Below are 19,065 nucleotides of genomic sequence, written 5' to 3' on the forward strand. Positions count from 1 at the left end.
TTCAAGATGGGAAATTCACACTGGTCTTTATGTCTACTCACCATCTCCCTGTAAGAAGACCAGGCCCAGAATCATGCACAGGGGGTGCAGGTTGAACTCCTGGGCCGAACCATCCCATGCAAAGCCCCCGTGATAGTGGCCCATCCACACACCTGTCAGCACCACTGATGCCACGCCCAAAACCTGTGAACCTACAACCAGCCATGCAAAGGTAGAGCGAGAAGAACGTGGAGCAATAGAATCCTCCATGATCTGGAACACACAGACAGAGATCAGCTAAAAGAGTGAGTGCTTTTGCCTGGAGCTCTGCTCTGTAAATTAAGTTTGAAAATAGATAAGCATAGAATATCCAATTGTAGAGTAAACACACCTCTCTTTCCAATAAAAACAAGTGACATGAACAAGTATTTTTCCCCTCCCTGATTTTTTTTTTTTTTTTTTTTGGGGGGGGGACATAAATACCGGTTTACGAACCCCCCTGTTTTACGAATTTTTCATCTTACGACTTGGTCCGCACCGTTTTTTTGTCTCCCTCTTACGCACAAACCTTTCGTCTTACGAGCAATCCAACACGCCGGTCAGTGTGTCCGCACTACTGTTTTCGCGTTGCTGCATCAACAAAAACAACTTTTCCCGCATGTCACGGAAAAGCTGATATGCTATTGGTCTTATAAGGTCACAGTCATGGTCTCAGTCACGGTCTCAGTCACAGAGATGCCAATATGCTATTGGTCGATTAAGGTCACAGTCACGGTCCCAGTCACGGAGATGCCAATATGCCGATATCGGTTAGTTTTGTTGGCCAAAAAAAATGAATAATAGAGTTGAATGTCAATGGAAAACACATTACTGTATAATGTATATAGTCCCTAAAAACAGTTGGGTTCAAAATAACACAATTATTGGTCAAACATCCTAACCAATTTATAGGTCAATTTGACCCAACTTTCAGGTTTGTTTTGCAGAAAAGAACCACAAGAAATATGTTGTTTTGTATGAAGTAACCCAGAAATATTGGGGTCACTTCTTTTATGGCCCATAAATGGGTTATTTTTAATCCAACTGTTTTAGAGGTATACTGCATTGCTCTGGTTTGGTGGTACCTCAATAGCCACTGGCTGGCATCTCACTGAGGTTAGAAAATGAAAAGGTATTTTGTGTGCATGTGTGTGTGAAAGCTCATGTACATTTTTGATTATCTGTTCACCACAGATTCAAATTTGGAGTAACGGCAAAGTCAATGGCTGACATTAATCCATTCAATTCTGTAATGAGAATCCTGTTAGGACACAGGCGTTACACTTGATCTAATACACCGCATAATTTTACGTGGCGTGTGTTAAAATGTTTGCAACATGATTAAAGAGTGTGTTTTAACATTTGATCTTTCTATGATATTCAGTCGACGCAGATTTATATCTGTATCATTTCGGGAGCTGTTTAACATCACCCGCATAAGTCGACTTAATCGATTATATTGTTGCTTTATGTGGTTTACGGTCATATAAGGGAAACCATAACTTGAATGAGTTCAATGCGTAAGAGGAAAAAAACGCATGGAACTCCAATTAAACATACGAGTGAGAACACAACACAAAAAGTTTTTTACAATTATGACGGCTGTCTCGCACACGGATGTCCATTGTCATTACAGCGAGCTGCCACCTGTTCCCACATAGTCAATTGTTTGACTGCATCACTTCGATCACAAAATCAGTTAAAATCAGTCTGTCGACTATAGAGAGATACAAATAAGTGGCTCATCAATACTTACTGTGTCGTAGCTCTGCTCTGGGCGATGGTTTGCCAAGTCGCGGAGTGCGGATTTATGCATCCGCTTTCCTCCCCCCTCAAGTGGTGGAGCGCCTTTCTAAACAGACCAAACCCACGTGACTACGAAAATAAGGAAATGGCAAGCCAGGGGTCATACGTTTCTACACGAGTGCAATTGCTACGGTATTGTTTAAATCCGAAAAGAATATTTAAAAAAAAAACTAATAAATAAATGGAAACGCCACATGACAGTCTTGATTGATGACGAAGTGCAACGTAAAAGGTTGGTTGCCACGGCAACGCCAGAGTAGAGGGAATTGGTCAAGAGGAGGGAGAGGAGAGCGGGCGTGACAGTGAATTATGACAGTCTATTTGTGTCTCACATTACTTAATATACATAAGAAACTTATTCCAAAGGCAATTACTGCCAACTTACACTTGCATTTATTGCCATTAAAATGCAATACCTTGTCTTTATCATTAACGTCCAATGGACTCTCATCCAGTGTGTTTTAAAGGAGATGCAATACAGGAATTAAAATGTATTTCTTACTGTCTTAAAACAAATGTCAAAAAACAAATGTTGATCACTTGTCAACAGTGAAATGAACAACCAAACAACCAACTCCCTATTTTTTGCAAGCTTCTTAAAATGCTGCTGGACTGTGACGTCATAAATCTGAGTACAGTACAGTTCTTATGTTTCACAATGTCCTCCTATCCAATTGGTAAGTGTACAACAATTTCGCAGATTGATGAGGTGAAATAACTGCTGGTAGTGTTTTTAATATATTTTATGACAAGTATCACCAAAAATATCTGAAAGAGTTGTCATAATGTCATCATTAAACTTAAGAAACACATTTAAAAAATAGTCAGTTTAAACAAATAAAGGTTAAATAAACATTGTACCCACTTAAAATATATAAATCAAACCTTAAGGCTTAATTGTGAAGGCTTAGAACTTCGTTAAAAGCAATTATACAATAACATATTGTACTGATTATTTCACATACCAATACCATATTCAAGGGAGCTCGCGTGCCATCAATGATACTATTAGCAAAATGAGAATCACTGCAGTGTAAACCTTTTATCCATTACATCAAATTTTCTTCCTGGTGGAAAAGGACATAGCTTTTAAACCGCAAGAAAACTAACCACCACATAACATTTGCCCAAGGACGAGCCGTTGAAATAAAAAATAAATAAAATGCTAAATGATTATTTCATCACTTTTCTCCACAGTTGCGTTTGGACTGTTTAAAGTGTTGGTCAAAAAGATGTTTGGGGTTAATGGTATGGAAGGTGGCCCAAACAACAGCCATTATTATGTATCCTGTAAAATCTCTTGAATAGTGCTTCTATTTTTAAGCCCCTCAGCACCCCGGAAGTATTTTAAGAAACGACTATCTTTCACATTGGGAATGTCTACCTAGGGTCATGAAGTGCTTCGAAAGACTGGTCTCTAAACATCAGGGACAGTCTTCCACCCAGTCTGGGACCCCATCAGTTTGCCTACAGGGCAAACAGATCAACAGACAACGCCATTACCACAGCGCTCCACTCTGCGCTGAGTCACCTGGAGCACCTAGGGAGCTACACACGGCTGCTTTTCTTGGACTTCAGCTCAGCATTTAACAACATCATCCCTGACATCCTTGAGCAGAAACTTCTGCACCTGGGCCTATTCACACCAATCTGCGCCTGGATAAAAAACGTTCTCACAGACCGACCACAAGCCGTCAAGCTTGGCCCACATCTCTCCTCCACCATTACACTCAGCACTGGCTCTCCAAAGGGCTGCATACTGAGCTCCCTTCTCTTCACATTATACACACACGACTGCACTCCAATCCATCCCTCAAATTCCATCTTCAAGTTCGCGGATGACACCACCGTGGTTGGGCTCATCTCAGGGGAGGATGAATAAGATTATTGGGATGAAGTGGACAGACTGGCAGCGTGGTGTGCAGTGAACAACCTCCCACTGAGCACCACAAAAACAAAATAGGTCATCCTGGACTTCAGAAAAGGAATAACGAACCACGGCCCGTTGCTCATCAATGGGGTCAGTTTGGAAAGGGTCCACTCAATTCGTTTCCTGGGGTTGCAGTTATCAGAGGACCTCTCCTGGACCGCCAATACCTCAGTGGCCGTGAAGAAGACCCAGCAGAGACTCCACTTCCTGAGAGTCCTCAGGAGGAACAACCTGGAGGAGAAGCTGCTGGTATCCTTCTACAGGGCCACTACAGAGAGCATCTTGACATACTGCATCACCTGTGTGGTACGCAGGATGCACATATACGGACAGGAAAGTGCTGCAATGAGAGATAAACACAGCCCATAACATCACCGGCTGCCCCCTGCCCAGCCTGGAGGACATCGCCAGCTCTTACTACCTTAGCAGAGCCAAACATTTCATCAAGGAGTCCTCTCACCCCAGCAGCCACCTTTATAAACTCTTACCCTCGGGCCGCCGCTACAGGGCCCACAAAACATGAACAAACAGACTGAGGGATAGGTTCATCCCAAGAGCCATCACAGCAGTAAATACATCTTAAACCCAGGACTGCTTTAGCAACTTGAAACGTTCAATTATAATTAAAAGAAAAAAGTGCAATATCCGAAATGTGCAATATTCTGACCGTGAATGGGCAATATTTGACCGTGAATGTTCCCTATCTATAGCATTTCCGTATTTTGTTTCAACTTACCACTTTATACTTTAGCTCACTTATCTCTTTATCATATGTTAGATTGCACACGCTGTACATCACTGTAAATTGCTGTATTATATAGTGTATCTTTTTGTTTCATTTTTACTTTTCTAAGCAGACACCAGGAAGTAGCACCTCGAATTTCATTGTAGTACTATAGGGACAATAAAGGCGATTCTGATTCTGATTCATATTATACATAATGTAACTCAATATTCTTTGCACATTGTAATTAAAACAATATTTGAAATCAGTTGCAAACCAAAATAATAGATTATAGAGTACCAAATAAATTAAAAAGAGTTGCTTATTAAAAATGACTACAAGTGTAAGAGCAAGATTTTAACTTTTTTATTTTTTTTTGCTCTGATTAATAGGACAGACGTACGCGGTGAAATGACTCGTACTCTGTCGTCTACTCAACATTGAATTTCATTTAAACTCACTTGGAATTGCACACACTTTCAGACTCAAGACTAGTACTATCCTATTTTCTCCCATTGAGGTCGCTGCAGCCCAAAAAAAGGCACATACTGGCTGGAACAAGAGGTGTATGTTTTCTGTTTGTGTTTTGTTTTTATTTTTGGGATATATTTGATTATATTTTTGTAACCTGGTGCCTAAATATGTCATGATTAATAATATATAGAGAAAAAGGGTTAGGACTAGATTCGTTTTGTATCCTACTTCCTTTGATCATGTTCACTGTGCTGAATTGTGAGCTTTATTTATTTATTTATTTCTCTATGAAGTGGCTCTGTCCTAACGAGGCTCCACAACTGTCGCCAGGCAAAGTAGATTGGTGATGGGAATTACTTTTTTTTTTTTTTTTGAGTTCCCAATAACTAGCGCACGCCAGCGCACTCTTGAGCCAGCCTTCTGGCGAGAGTGGCCTAACTACTCGTTACTTTTGCAAGCGTATATTCAAATCACTTTCCCATTTGTTTCCTTGAGAGACGACAATGCACAAGACTCCAAAATCACAGCTGACAGTATGTTACACCGGGCGATAAAAAGACAGGAGCTTTTAAGCAATGGATAGCAGGCTACCTTTTGTCTTTTTCACCTTTAAAAGTCAATTCCTCACCCGCTTGACTAGAGCAGGTTTATATCATAGCTGGTCAGCACTCACTTCCTTCATACTGATCAGGGAGTTTATAAAAAAACTGCTATTCTCCATTATATGCTATACTCCATTCTTTCTTTCTTTCTTTCTTTCTTTCTTTCTTTCTTTCTTTCTTTCTTTCTTTCTTTCTTTCTTTCTTTCTTTCTTTCTTTCTTTCTTTCTTTCTTTCTTTCTTTCTATTTTTTGTTTCTGTATTCTGTAATGGGCGGCTCAGTAGTGCAGTGGTTATCACCTGGTTATCCACCTTGTTCTGCATGGCCTTCCTGTGTGAAGTTAGCATGTTTTCCCCAAGTCCACGTGGGTTCTCTTCAGGCACTCTGGCTTCCTCCCACACTCTGAAAAAAACATGCATGGCAGGTGTATTGGACACTCTGAATTGTTCTTATAGATGTGATTGGGTGCGTGTTAATGTTGTTCCCCACCTACTGCCAGAAAGTCAGCTGGGACAGGCACCAGCAAGCCTGTGACTCCTGTCAGGAGAAGCGGCTCTAAAAAATGGATGGACGGATGGATGGATATTCTGTAATATGTCCGATCAATCATATGATGCTGCAAAAATTATATGATGCTGTAAAGAAGAAAGGGGCTTATACTTCAGGCTGGCTCACAACTCCGTAATGTTATTTTTAGACATGATTTTTAGTCATGTTTTCTACAGCGTTCATTTTAATTGGACTTTGCCGCTGACAACATAGCTTTTGTTTTTTTTAAATGAAAAAAAACATGCGATGCACAGGGCGTGATAGGCAAGGCGCGATATAGCGAGGGATCACTGTATAAAGATTTAGGTAGCAATCAGGAGGGGAGGGCTCTTTAATCAATTCAACTCGGCGGTTGTCTGCAGGTGGAAAAAAAGAGAAAGCCTCCCACGTGCACTAATGTACAGGTTAGAGTTAGACAGAGCTTGTCAATGCTGTCTTGAATAACGTCTAAAAATGGCGCCCACATCATAGTGTGTGTGTGTACACGTTTGCGTGTGGACCTTTTTTAATGCTACACGGTGGGGACCAAATCCCAGGTTTTCTGTCTTTGTGGGGACCTCTAGCACTAGTGGAGACTATTTTGGTGGACCCCACAAGTTCAGACCTTTTTGAGGGTCAAGTTTTGTTTTTAGTGTATGTTTGAAATAGACTTTGGTTGAGTTTAGTGCAAGGATAAGGTTGAGGCAATCTGTTGAGATGGTTGTAAGGGGTTAGGAAATGCTTTATGTCAAATGTGATGTCCCCACTATAATAGACAAAAACCTTGTGTGTGTCTTCTGTCTACCGTTCCTTCTGCTTGACATTTTTTATTTTTCCTGTGACTCAGAGCTCTGACTCACCACTGCTCTGATTGATATATCTTTGCAGTGTGTGGGTCTTTCCTTTTTCACCTTTCCTGTCTAATAACTTCGAATGGCACCAATCGACCCATTTTACCACAAACATCTTTTCAGTGCACTAATGAGGACCTACGGTGTCTGCAGCGTGACATATTTTCACTTGGATTGGTTAGGAATGAGGATGCTTTTGTTACTAAATTACCAGGTTATGACAACCCTCTGATCAATGTGTGCTAAAACATTGTGGAAATAAATCTTTGAATTAGTTCTTCTGAACCTAATATTTTTTTGTCAAGCCCCTGTATTAGTCATATAACACATCAATCAACAATGTGCATCACGCAGCTATATGGTAAATGCATTTTAAAACACAAACCCCAACAACATTTTATATAAATATATATATATATATATATATATATATATATATATATATATATATATATATATATATATATATATATATATATATATATATATATATATATATATATATATATACAGTGATCCCCCCCCCTACGGTTAACCCCCCCCCTCCCCCCGCGAAGTCTGAAACCCGCGAAGTAGGGTATCCGTTCCTAGGTTCTATGTAGGCCCCAATATATCCTTATTAACATTATTGTATATTCATTAAATAACTACTATTGTTACGGGTGGTATTATAGTACCATCTAGTGGATGTTGGATATAACTGCATGTTATGTCAGTCGAGCAACCTCCCGACATGCATTGCGTGGGCGCCGTTGTTGATTCACTGTACGTTGAGCCGAACAGTAAACGGATGCTCGAACAAGCTATAAGTGTGGTGCCTTATTAATACAACACACACTCACAAACATGGTGTCAGAAGTGGACGTACATCGGCGCTGACGGCTACATGGCGCTAGCGTGTGAGTTTATTGTGCTTTACAGTGAATTTCTGAGACTCTGGTGCTGAACCAGGAAATAGGCATGGCCGCTAACATTCCCCCTCCAACTCCGATGACACTCAGCGGCAATCTGAGTGCGAACTGGGACATTTTCCGAGCGGAATATGAAGATTATGCTTTAGCAACGGGGCTGGTGAGCAAGCCCGGGGAGGTCCAGGCGGCGACCTTAAGGAGCATTATGGGAGCTGAATGCCGGCATGTCTACAAACACAACCTGACGCTGACGGACGTGGAGCGGGCGGACGTCTCTGTCATTCTGGATTCGCTGGAACAGTACTTTAAACCTGCAAAAAATGTGATCTATGAGCGCTACATGTTTGGCTGCTGTAAACAGGAGGATGGTGAGCCAATAGACTGTTTTGTGACTCGACTCAGAGAGAGAGCTGCTGCCTGTGATTACGGCGCCTTGAGGGATGAGTTGATCAGAGACAAAATAGTTATCGGCATTGCAAATGAGAGCACACGTAGACGGCTGCTACGGGAAAAGGACTTGACGCTTGCCAGCGCTATCGAAGCATGTCGAGCAGCTGAGTTGAGTGATCTGCAGTTGAGAGCTATTGAGCAGGAAAGATCTCACTTGGACAATGTCAACGCCGTAGGAAAACATACCTTCAAAAGACAATCTAGCACTGCGGAGAGAACGAGTGCTCATCCTAGATTACAGGATGTGAGTCCTTCCGCATGCAAATACTGTGGCACATTGCATGGGAGAGGAAAGGAACATTGCCCAGCATATGGCAAGAATTGTAATGCTTGTGGAACAGCGAATCATTTCGCAAGAGTTTGCAACAAAACGAAAAGAAAGGAGGGAAAACTACACATAGCTGAAGGACTGAACATGGACAAAGATAGTTCCGAGATGGAAACAAATGATGTGTATGCTGTGGAAAGCATTGGAGCTGTGAGGACAAGAGGCAAAAAATGGTTTGTCAAACTTCGGCTGAACGGAGCATTACAGAAATGCCAGATTGATTCGGGAGCTACTTGCAACGTCATGAGTCTCAGAGATAAAAAGAGACTGGCTCCAAAAGAAAAACTAAAGCGGAGCAACACCACCCTCAAGCTGTATTCAGATCATGGACTTCCATCATTAGGAGTTTCTACTATGGACTGTGAGGTGCAGGGCCACACATACAAATTGGAGTTTGAGATTGTGAATGCACGGCAGCTGCCATTGCTGTCAGGCTCTATGTCAGAAAAGATGGGGTTCATACATTTCACCATTCCAGAGGAGCTCAGAGTGGAGGAGCTCAACACAGTCATGCACAGTCTCGCCAAACCTCTCGCCAAGGAGACAGTCATCACAGCATATCAAGATGTTTTCACGGGTAGGGTGGAGGCACTCCCCGGAGAAGTTCACTTTGATCTAGATCCAGCGATTCAGCCAGTGCAGTGCGCGCCACGCAATGTCCCTGTGGCTTTGAAAGACGCTGTGAAGGCCCAGTTGGACAAATATGAAGCAGAAGGACATATCACGTCTGTCAGTGAACCGACAGATTGGATCAGCAACATGGTCATTGTCAGGAGACCAGATAAATTGCGTATATGCTTACAGCCGTATCACCTCAACCGCGCACTCAAGCGATCGCATTATATCATGCCCACGTTGGAGGATGTGCTTTACAAGCTACCTAAAGCCAGAGTTTTCACACTGGTTGACGCAAGAGATGCCTTCCTGCAGTGTAAGCTGGATGAAGCCAGCAGCTTCATGACCACGTTCTGGACTCCTTGGGGGCGGAAGAGGTGGTTGAAACTTCCGTTTGGCGTGTCGGTGGCTCCGGAGGTCTACCAGAGGAGGCAGCACGAGCTGTTGGCAGGGCTTCAAGGAGTGGAGCCTATAGCGGATGACATCCTGGTGGTGGGCTGCGGTGACAGCGATGAGGAAGCAGACAGGGATCATGATGCGAAGCTAGTAGCCCTTCTTGACCGCTGCCGTCAGGTCAAGTTACGCCTTAGTATCAGGAAGCTTCAATTCAAGGTGTCTGAAGTGCGTTTCCACGGCCACATATTGTCAGCGGTGGGTCTCAAGGTCGACCCAGAGAAAGTAAGGGCTGTTTTGGAAATGCCAGCCCCAACAGATGTCAAGAGTGTGCAGAGACTCATTGGATTTGTTACGTACCTGGCCAAGTTTCTTCCACAGCTATCAGAGGTTTGTGAGCCTCTGAGGAGACTCACTGACAAGGACGCAGTGTGGCACTGGTTGTCAAAACATGAGACAGCTGTCAAGGAAATAAAAAGACTTGTGACTATGACTCCGGTGTTGCGGTACTACGATGTCACGAAACCCGTCACAGTGCAGAGTGACTCCAGTCAACATGGCCTGGGTTGCTGTCTGATGCAGGAGGGTCAGCCCGTCGCATTTGCGTCAAGGGCGCTTACGCCCACGGAACAGAACTATGCGCAGATAGAGAAGGAGTGCCTTAGCATAGTGTTCGCCTGCCAGCGTTTTCATCATTACCTTTACGGTCGAGATATGGTCACGGCGGAGACGGATCACAAGCCCCTTATACCCATCTTCGGCAAGCCTCTTCTGAATGCCCCCAAGCGCTTGCAGAGCATGCTTCTTGCTCTCCAAGGCTACAACTTGCAAGTGGTTTACAAGCCAGGGCCGGACATGTTTATGAGCGACACACTGAGCAGGGCAGTTGTGTCCAGCTCACACCCCAGGATGGTGCGGACGGAGCATACAGTATGCAGTATGGTGGATGAGCAGCGTGCAATTGAGCACATAAATATGGCTGACTATCTCAACGTCACGGACAAAAGATTGGTGCAGATACAGAGGCACACAGACAAGGACGCACAGCTGCAAGCTGTGAAAGCTATCGTTCTGAACGGCTGGCCAACGATTAAGGACGACGCTGAGATGGCGGTGAGAGAATACTGGCCCATCAAAGAGGAGTTGAGTGTTCAAAATGGTGTGTTATTCAGAGGGCAGAGAGTTGTGATCCCTAAATCACTGCGAGCTGAAATGCTGGCCAGAGTGCACTGCAGTCACATTGGGGGCGACGCTTGCTACAGACAGGCACGGGAGACTTTATACTGGCCTGGCATGCAATTTGACATTAAAGACTATGTCAGTAAGTGCACAATATGCAATGAGTACGCTGTAGAGCAACATAAAGAGACAATGCTGAGCCATGAACTGCCTACACGCCCGTGGCAGATTGTGAGCCTGGATCTGTTTCAGCACGGTGGGAAAGAATTCCTGCTGGTGGTTGATCATTACTCAGATTACTGGGAAATTGATGTACTGCCGGACCTCAGTGCGGAGACGACGATTAAGCGATGCAAGGCTCAGTTTGCCCGGTATGGTCAACCCGACAGGGTTATCACTGATAACGGGCCTCAGTTTGCCTGTTCTCAGTTCCGACGGTTTTCAGTGGAGTGGGAGTTCGAGCATGTCACCTCCTCGCCGAGACATCCTAAGGCCAATGGGAAGGCGGAGGCGGCTGTGAAGATCGCTAAGAATCTGTGCAAGAAAGCCCTTCGTGAAGGAAAAGATGCTTGGAAAGCGATATTACAGTGGAGAAACACCCCGACAGAGGGGATGGACAGCAGTCCTGCACAACGTCTGATGGCACGGCGCCTGAAGTCGGCTTTGCCGGTGGCTTCCGCGCTGCTCGAACCGCGGGTTATTGTGGGCGTGGTTGACAAGTTGCGCCACAGGAAACAAGTCTCCAAGCTCATATACGACAGATCTGCAAAGGACTTGCCTGAGCTCTCGGTGGGTGAGGCAGTTCGAATGAAGCCGCTGCCGGGTGACAGGACGGGCATTTGGCGCAGGGGGGTGTGTCTGCGGAAAGTCGCTCCACGGTCCTACCTGGTGGAGGTCGAGGGTGCTCTCTATCGTCGCAATCGGGTCGACTTACGGATGGCGGAGCCGGTGTCTTCGCAACACTCGGTGACTGGTGTGGAGGAGTCTGCGTCTGGAGGCATTGGGGTTCAGGCACCGAGTGAAATGACTGAGGATCAGTGGAGGTTTTCTCCTCAGGTGGCTCAGGGCCGGTTTCCCAGCAGTTCGGGTGCGCCAGATTCTCCTAGGGTCTCGGAAACGTCATCTGTTCCATCGTCAGCACCATCTCTGTCCCCTGCTCTGTCGCGTTATGGCCGCCAGATACGGCCTCCCAGCAGACTGGACCTGTAGGTTCACAGGGCCTACAAGGGCGGCTGGGGGGGGGCGTTCTGGTTGTGGAGGGGGGGATGGAAGGGGAGCTGTTCTACTGTTGATGTTCTACTGTTACAATGAAAAGTTATTACTTGTCCGGTTCGTTAATGTTATTATACTGTTGATGTTCTACTGTTACAATGAAAAGTTTATTACTTGTCCGGTTCGTTAATGATATTATAAAAGAGTTTGGAGTTTGGGGTACTTAAAGAAAAGGGAGATGTTACGGGTGGTATTATAGTACCATCTAGTGGATGTTGGATATAACTGCATGTTATGTCAGTCGAGCAACCTCCCGACATGCATTGCGTGGGCGCCGTTGTTGATTCACTGTACGTTGAGCCGAACAGTAAACGGATGCTCGAACAAGCTATAAGTGTGGTGCCTTATTAATACAACACACACTCACAAACAACTATTACTTAGTTTGTTGAGAATTTGTTCTCTGGACTGGTTAGATGCATCGAGACTCCGGTGAAAGAGTACCTAGTCATCACGTTCAACTTCATATTTATTTTGGCTCATGTATGGTGTATCATGAAGTATCTGTTGAATAATAAATCAACAACAATCAATCAGTCAACTAACATATAAACACTTAATCTATGAATTTACTGTATTTTTAGCCGACATTAGCGGGTTAGCAACAACTAACAACAACTACTAACTATAAAGTGCAACCTCTACACAAACGAACAGATAAACGGTCATTCACTACGTCACCGTAACTAGCCAATGACGCACAGAGAACGTAAAACAGGAAACGGAAATGCAACGCGAGCCGACAAATTAAAAGCATATATTTCAAAACAAGATAAAAAACGTCACGAACTTTAACGCTTGAACAATTCTTAACATAGTTATTAACTAATATTACTTCGTTGTTTGATGAATACAGTACTGTATATTGTACTTTTTTGCTTTTTAATTTTTTTTACATTTTTGCACATTTTTTAAATGATCTTTTTATTTTGAAATACTTTTAATTTTTCCTGGAAAAAAACGCGAAGTACTGAGACAGATATCTGAGACCGCAAAGTCGGAGGGATCACTATATATATATATATATATATATATATATATATATATATATATATATATATATATATATATATATATATATATATATATATATATATATATATATTTATTTATTTATTTATTTATTTATCAGTGGTGGTGGACCATCAGGGCCTGCAAGGCCTTCTCCACTGGCCTAAAATAACCTGACATCGGAGCTATAATAAACTATAATAATTATAATAACTATAATAGTCCATTTAATTTTGTTACTATAATAGTCCATTTCATTTTGAAATTATTTTTACTAAATATATATATTTTATGTATAAAACTATTCTCCATATTATGTTCTTTTCGTGTCATATTATATACATATGGTTATACTCCTACAAGTGCTGCTGTTTTAGTGTAGAGTTTTTAGCCAATTAGAATTCAGCTAATGTGTGTCGCCAGGCAGACTTCATGGCAGACTTCATTGTCTGCCTGAGCCCCAAGGCGCTGGGCATTCGTTTGAACAGTTGAAGGCTTCTGTGCAGTGTGCAATGACATATTGTGTACGGGCCCATATTTTTGTTAGACAGCTGCAATAGCCAATCGAGTCATAAGATCGCCATCGAGAGGCCTCACGAAAAACATGACGTAAATGGACGCTCACTGCAGGAAGGCGGTGCTATATTGATCCACCATGTTTAACAGTGGAAGTAAAGTTATTTAAGAAAAAAAAAACAAGAAAAAAAACATGTTGCTCAACCAGCTAACGTTAGCTCATGGGCATAGCGTACATCGAAGCCAGACCCGAGGACGATTTATTTTTTTTAAACCCACAATGGCTGAAGGAGATCAAAACAGAAATTGGACCGACGCAACTTTCATCATTGGCGAATTTGTTTTTGGAAATGAAACGAAGACAAATTCTACAAGCAAGTCATGAAGTCTTTGAGAAAAAAAAGAATGGATTTTGTACGGAAATAACTTTGGCACAGTCGTTTTGGGTGAATGAATATGTTTGTGTAATTTTATGTCATGCATATTCAATTGTCATGTTTGGTTGGGTTTGGTTGTTGTGAGTTTGTGGGGTTTTGTTCCTGCTCCACTCACGCCTGCCTTTATTTTTATTGTCTGCGTTCTCGTTAGTTTGATTTGGTCCACCTGTCTGGTAATACTATGTCTAGTTTTGCTCCCGGTTTGGTCCTGCCTCATTTCCTTGTTAAAACTTCCTTTTTGGAGCCACATATTCTCAGTTATCCTGCATTTTTTGGTCCCCTTCTTTCGTCCTCCAACTCACCATGCTCATATGTGACACATATATTAATTGCCATTTGTATTTTAGTGTACAATCTTGTTAAAGCTTGCCTGCTCTTGGTGGACTTTATAAAACTTCGTGGTCAAATAATTTGAAATTATTACTTATTCAAAGTTTTGGCACGTATAATAATTTTTAATTGCTGATATATAAATACATTTAAAAAACATGTTTGTCATGCTTTTCACAATTACATTTCAGTGGTATTTTATAAACCCAACATTTTATTTACTGCTGATATATTTAGAGTCTGGGGGCAAGGAAATTAAATGGACATAAGATAGAAAATATCTCTGCTTTGGACAATTTAGTTGGAGAGAAGCAACACTAACTCTGATAAATATTATATTACATTTTTGCATCTCTGAACTCGTCCAGTTGACTGGTGACCAGTTGGGGGTGTGCACTCCAACTTGCAGAACGTCACATGGGATAGGCTACAGCCCCCTGTGATGCCTATAATGAAGAAAAGCAGTATAGACAATAGGTGTGATAATATACAGAACCTCATAAAATTATGTTTGATGCAAAACAGTTTGCAAGTCATAGCTATTACAGTTTTTTTGTCACTTCATAGTATTTTTCTCTGATAAGGATTGAATTTTCACAACAAGTCTCAGTGAACATTTTCAGTGCCAACACAACAAACTTTTTTTTTTCATCATTGTGTATAAATGAGTCGAATTGCTTAGCCATGTTAATATTATACTCTAAAGGGACAGTCTAATGTAAACTGCCACTTTTTGATCAAGTTTTTATCAAGTTGATGATAATTGCATTATTCTAAATTGAGAGTTGCAACCCTGTGTATGAGACAGGGTAAGTATGGCGTTATATTTGTGCCACAATTACGCACGCGCGGAAAAAAAAAATGAGCGGAGAAAATCAAACTGAGCGAGCGAAAACAGATTTTGAGAGCAAGAAAAAAACTATTGAGCGCGTAATGATAAGAGTTTGAGCGCGCGCCGATGGAGTTTGAACACAGAAAAAGAAATTGCTCGCTCAAAATTCCTTTTTGCTCGCTCGCAATAGCATTCTCCCGCTCAACATCTCGCTCTCGCTCGCGATACTCCTCCCTCCCTCGCTCAACATCGCGTTTGCTCAACATCAAGCTCTCGCTCGCGCGAGTCGTCCTCTGCGCTCGCTCAGTTCTGTTCACGCGTTACGTTTGTGCCACAAAACCAGCCAATCAGAGCTTGTAAAAGCACATTGATTGACAGCTTTGTATCCAATGAGATTGCTTGTTGTGTTCACCCGGAACGAGCAAACGAGAGTGCGTCACATCGACGTAGGCGGGAGGGGTGGGCTTATATTATTAAAGTACAAAAACTAACAAGGTATTTCTGTCAAATGATACAATACAGTAATAATAATAATATTAAAAGTAATTCTCCAGCCCAAGTCCGTGTTGACGCACACTCGTTTGCCCTTTTCGGGTGAACACAGGGCAAACGAGAGTGCGTCAACGGATAGCGTACAAGCAATCTCATTGGATACTAAGCTGTGTCAATCAAAGTGCTTTTACAAGCTCTGATTGGCTGGTTTTGTGGCACAAACGTAACGCGTGAGCAGAACTGAGCGAGCGCAGAGGACGACTCGAGCGAGCGAGAGCTCAATGTTGAGCAAACGCGATGTTGAGCGAGGGAGAGAGGAGTATCGCGAGCGAGAGCGAGATGTTGAGCGAGAGAGGGCTATCCCGAGCGAGCAAAGAGGAATTTTGAGCGAGCAATTTCTTTTTCTGTGTTCAAACTCCATCGGCGCGCGCTCAAACTCTTATCATTACGCGCTCAATAGTTTTTTTCTTGCTCTCAAAATCTGTTTTCGCTCGCTCAGTTTGATTTTCTCCGCTCAATTTTTTTTTCCGCGCGTGCGTAATTGTGGCACAAATATAACGCCATAGGTAAGATTCACATTTCACATTTTAAGACAAGCATAGTAATTTGTTGCTAGGCCATCTTGTTTCAAAACAAAGAAACCTATAGCACTACATAGCACAAAGGAAAAAAAAATATACTAAAACAAGTATAAATGTGATTATGAGATACTCTCTTTTGGAAAATTCATACAAGCAACATTAGAGCATAATAATAATAATACATCATATACAATACAACTCAAAATGCTAAGTTCGCATACTGTACTTTATGGTGCACTGCCACTGATGACTAGACATCCAAAATACATTTTTCTTTGCTGGCCTGGCAGTAAAAATGCCTGCTAAATTCTGCCGATTTAGGGGGCATATAATACAATGAGGTTTTCTATTTATTTATTTATTTTGAATAAAGAAATATTGATCATTGGTTAGGTGTTTACTAACACACACTACTACTAATAATGATACGATCATCATCATTATAATGATGATGTATTGAATACATATGGATTAAGTGTTAGGTTCAGCATCCAGTGGCATTTTTTTCTGAAATCTACTGTGCAAGTTATTATAGTTCAAATAAATCCAAGAAATAAAAATCATGACATTCTTGAAAAACTAAAAAGATTTCTGAAATCAGCATAAAAATGTGTTCAGGGACACAAAGTCATCTGTGATTAAAACATTTCAAAAATCCAATAGACCAATGTAATCATTTGCATGGATGTGCCAAACTAATAAGTTCAGCACTGGGCTCGCCCGAAAATTCACTCAAATTACACTACAGAACATTCAAAGATGACCATTCTACATTTACAACTCAAGGCTGAACGCCATTTCAGTTTCTGACATTTGTTGCAGATTGAGGTGTCACCAGAAGTATTTGAGGGTTAATGGCAAGCAAGACAGGACCTTTGCCCTTCACTTCAGTCAACCAATCAATAGCCCTACGTTCTGTGACGTCCTTAAAGAATCCCCACAAGGCTATCATGAATGTGACTGGAACAAACAGGATGGGAACCCCGGAATACACTGAAGGCGGCTATCAAGCTATAAAAAGGTTTATTAAGAAAAAGGGCAGGCGTGAAGTAGCAACTCAAGATGGCAAAGAACAATTTAGGGACAAAACTGGGATTCGAAGCCCAAATTAAAGAGACATGACAAAAGCGCATGCAACTGATTGTGATCTGGGGAGGAACCAGCAGGAGGATGTCAACATAAAACTCAAAGTACAAACAAAATTCACTAACGCAGATTGCGGAACAAGAACAGGCAAAGTAGCAACTAAAATACATATGCTGTAAAACAGAGAAACTAGGAGGCAAGAGACTCGGAACAGGCATAGAGGCTGGATGTGCACAAGGCAATAATCCGGCAACGTACTTCTGCTTCGGCCGCACCTAAATAGTCCCCTGATGACAATGGGCTGCAGGTGTGTGGTTGGTGGTTCCACCCCCTAATTTGCAGGCAGGACAAGACACTAGGGACACCCGATGTGACAAAGGCACCTGTGGAGTAGTCTGAGTGGGGAAAAGCATCTCCATGGCAACAGCATCATTACCAGAATAGCATTATCCTTCTCTCTCTATTTCAGTCTTTTGCGCTTTCCTTCCATTTATTACACCTCCACATCATCCTCTCTTCTACCGCAGCTCTTCCACACTCCTCTTCTGCCATCGTTCTTCACCATCTTTCCATCTTTATGGCTCGCTTACATGTTCTTGTCTGTCTCACTTTTTGGCTCTTTTTCACCCTTTGATCTTCCTAAGCGTGCTGTTTTTCTAAATGTCACTCTCCTTTTATCATGGTCCATTTTATTTTAATTTTCTATTCCCTCTGTGAATTTACATGTCTAGCATTTGATTTTCTCCCATTTTATTTTTGCTTTCTCTTCATAGGAGCACATTCACGCAAGTTCATGGAACATTCGATTTGACACAAAATTTAAGTATTTACCCCTTTGTCACACACTGACATGCACTGCTTCCAAAAACAACAAAGGATGTGAACAAAGAGGAATAGGCGTGGGAATTGAAAACTAGTTCTTGTTGAGAACTGTATCCCAGTGTTTTAATTACTTAGGAGCTTTGTGCCATTTTTGCTAACTTATCAATTTCAGTCAGGATGTCTGACATCATCAGACATTTTTTAGCACAACCTACATAGCAACTTGGGATTGGAATCTTTGATGGTCTCACGATTCAATTCAGATTTTTGGGTCTCCGTTTGATTTATAATCAATTTTTGATTTAAACACATTCAATTCAATTCAGTAAAAAATTATCTCTGCTTTAGTTCATAGATGTGCTAAGAATGATCATCCTACTTCAGTCTGCTCTGCAAGGCAGAATAACGTAAGTAGACAAAGTGTCTTTTATTTTTATTTTATATTTAAATTTGAAAGGAACATGCCTTTTTCTATAAAAACAGCACATTTTTGTAGACAACATGTGTGTATGAGAGAGAAAAGTGCCTTACAGCAAGGAGAATTGCGGTGTGATGAAGGAAAGAACAAAAAAGAAAAGACATGACTAAACACTGGTCTTGTCATTGTTCATCTATTTAACTATTTAGCAGAAAGGTGGCAGAAATATTTCTCACAACTTCAGCGTGATGGGGACCAGGGATGGTGTTGCCTTCTGAGATCGGTGAAAGACATTTATTCATGTTCTGTTGGTTTTTGACTGGTGGCCTGCCTAGCTATGGTTGGTCAACTGCATGACATTGCGCTAGATGGAAAAAAAACTAAATTGAAAAAAGAACGCCAATCAGGAAAAAAAGTAAAACAATGCTCCTCAAGCTGGAAACTAAAGATTGTCAAGTAAT

General features: G+C 42.0%; 1 protein-coding gene across 6 annotated transcripts in view; it reads right to left on the bottom strand.

Moving 5' to 3' along the window:
* cyb561 (cytochrome b561) overlaps window positions 1-19,065 on the bottom strand; it is a 29,505-nt gene that overhangs the window by 6,375 nt on the left and 4,065 nt on the right. Inside the window, exons 2-6 of one of the 6 annotated variants that reach the window (XM_088436641.1) lie at window positions 14,716-14,819; window positions 6,042-6,107; window positions 5,864-5,954; window positions 1,775-1,870; window positions 42-252 (exon numbers count right to left, since the gene is read on the bottom strand). In XM_088436641.1, coding sequence (XP_088292767.1) covers window positions 42-252; window positions 1,775-1,870; window positions 5,864-5,899 — 343 coding nt within the window. In that variant the 5' untranslated portion in view covers window positions 5,900-5,954; window positions 6,042-6,107; window positions 14,716-14,819. Of the gene's footprint in view, window positions 1-41; window positions 253-1,774; window positions 1,871-5,851; window positions 5,955-6,041; window positions 6,108-14,715; window positions 14,820-19,065 lie in introns of all 6 variants that reach the window. The other 5 variants (XM_088436642.1, XM_088436640.1, XM_088436638.1 and 2 more) reach the window with 5 other exon arrangements.

Source organism: Hippichthys cyanospilos, chromosome 16 (assembly GCF_059441005.1).
Source record: "Hippichthys cyanospilos isolate Australia breed blue-spotted pipefish chromosome 16, RoL_Hcya_1.0, whole genome shotgun sequence".
Classification (NCBI taxonomy): domain Eukaryota; kingdom Metazoa; phylum Chordata; class Actinopteri; order Syngnathiformes; family Syngnathidae; genus Hippichthys; species Hippichthys cyanospilos.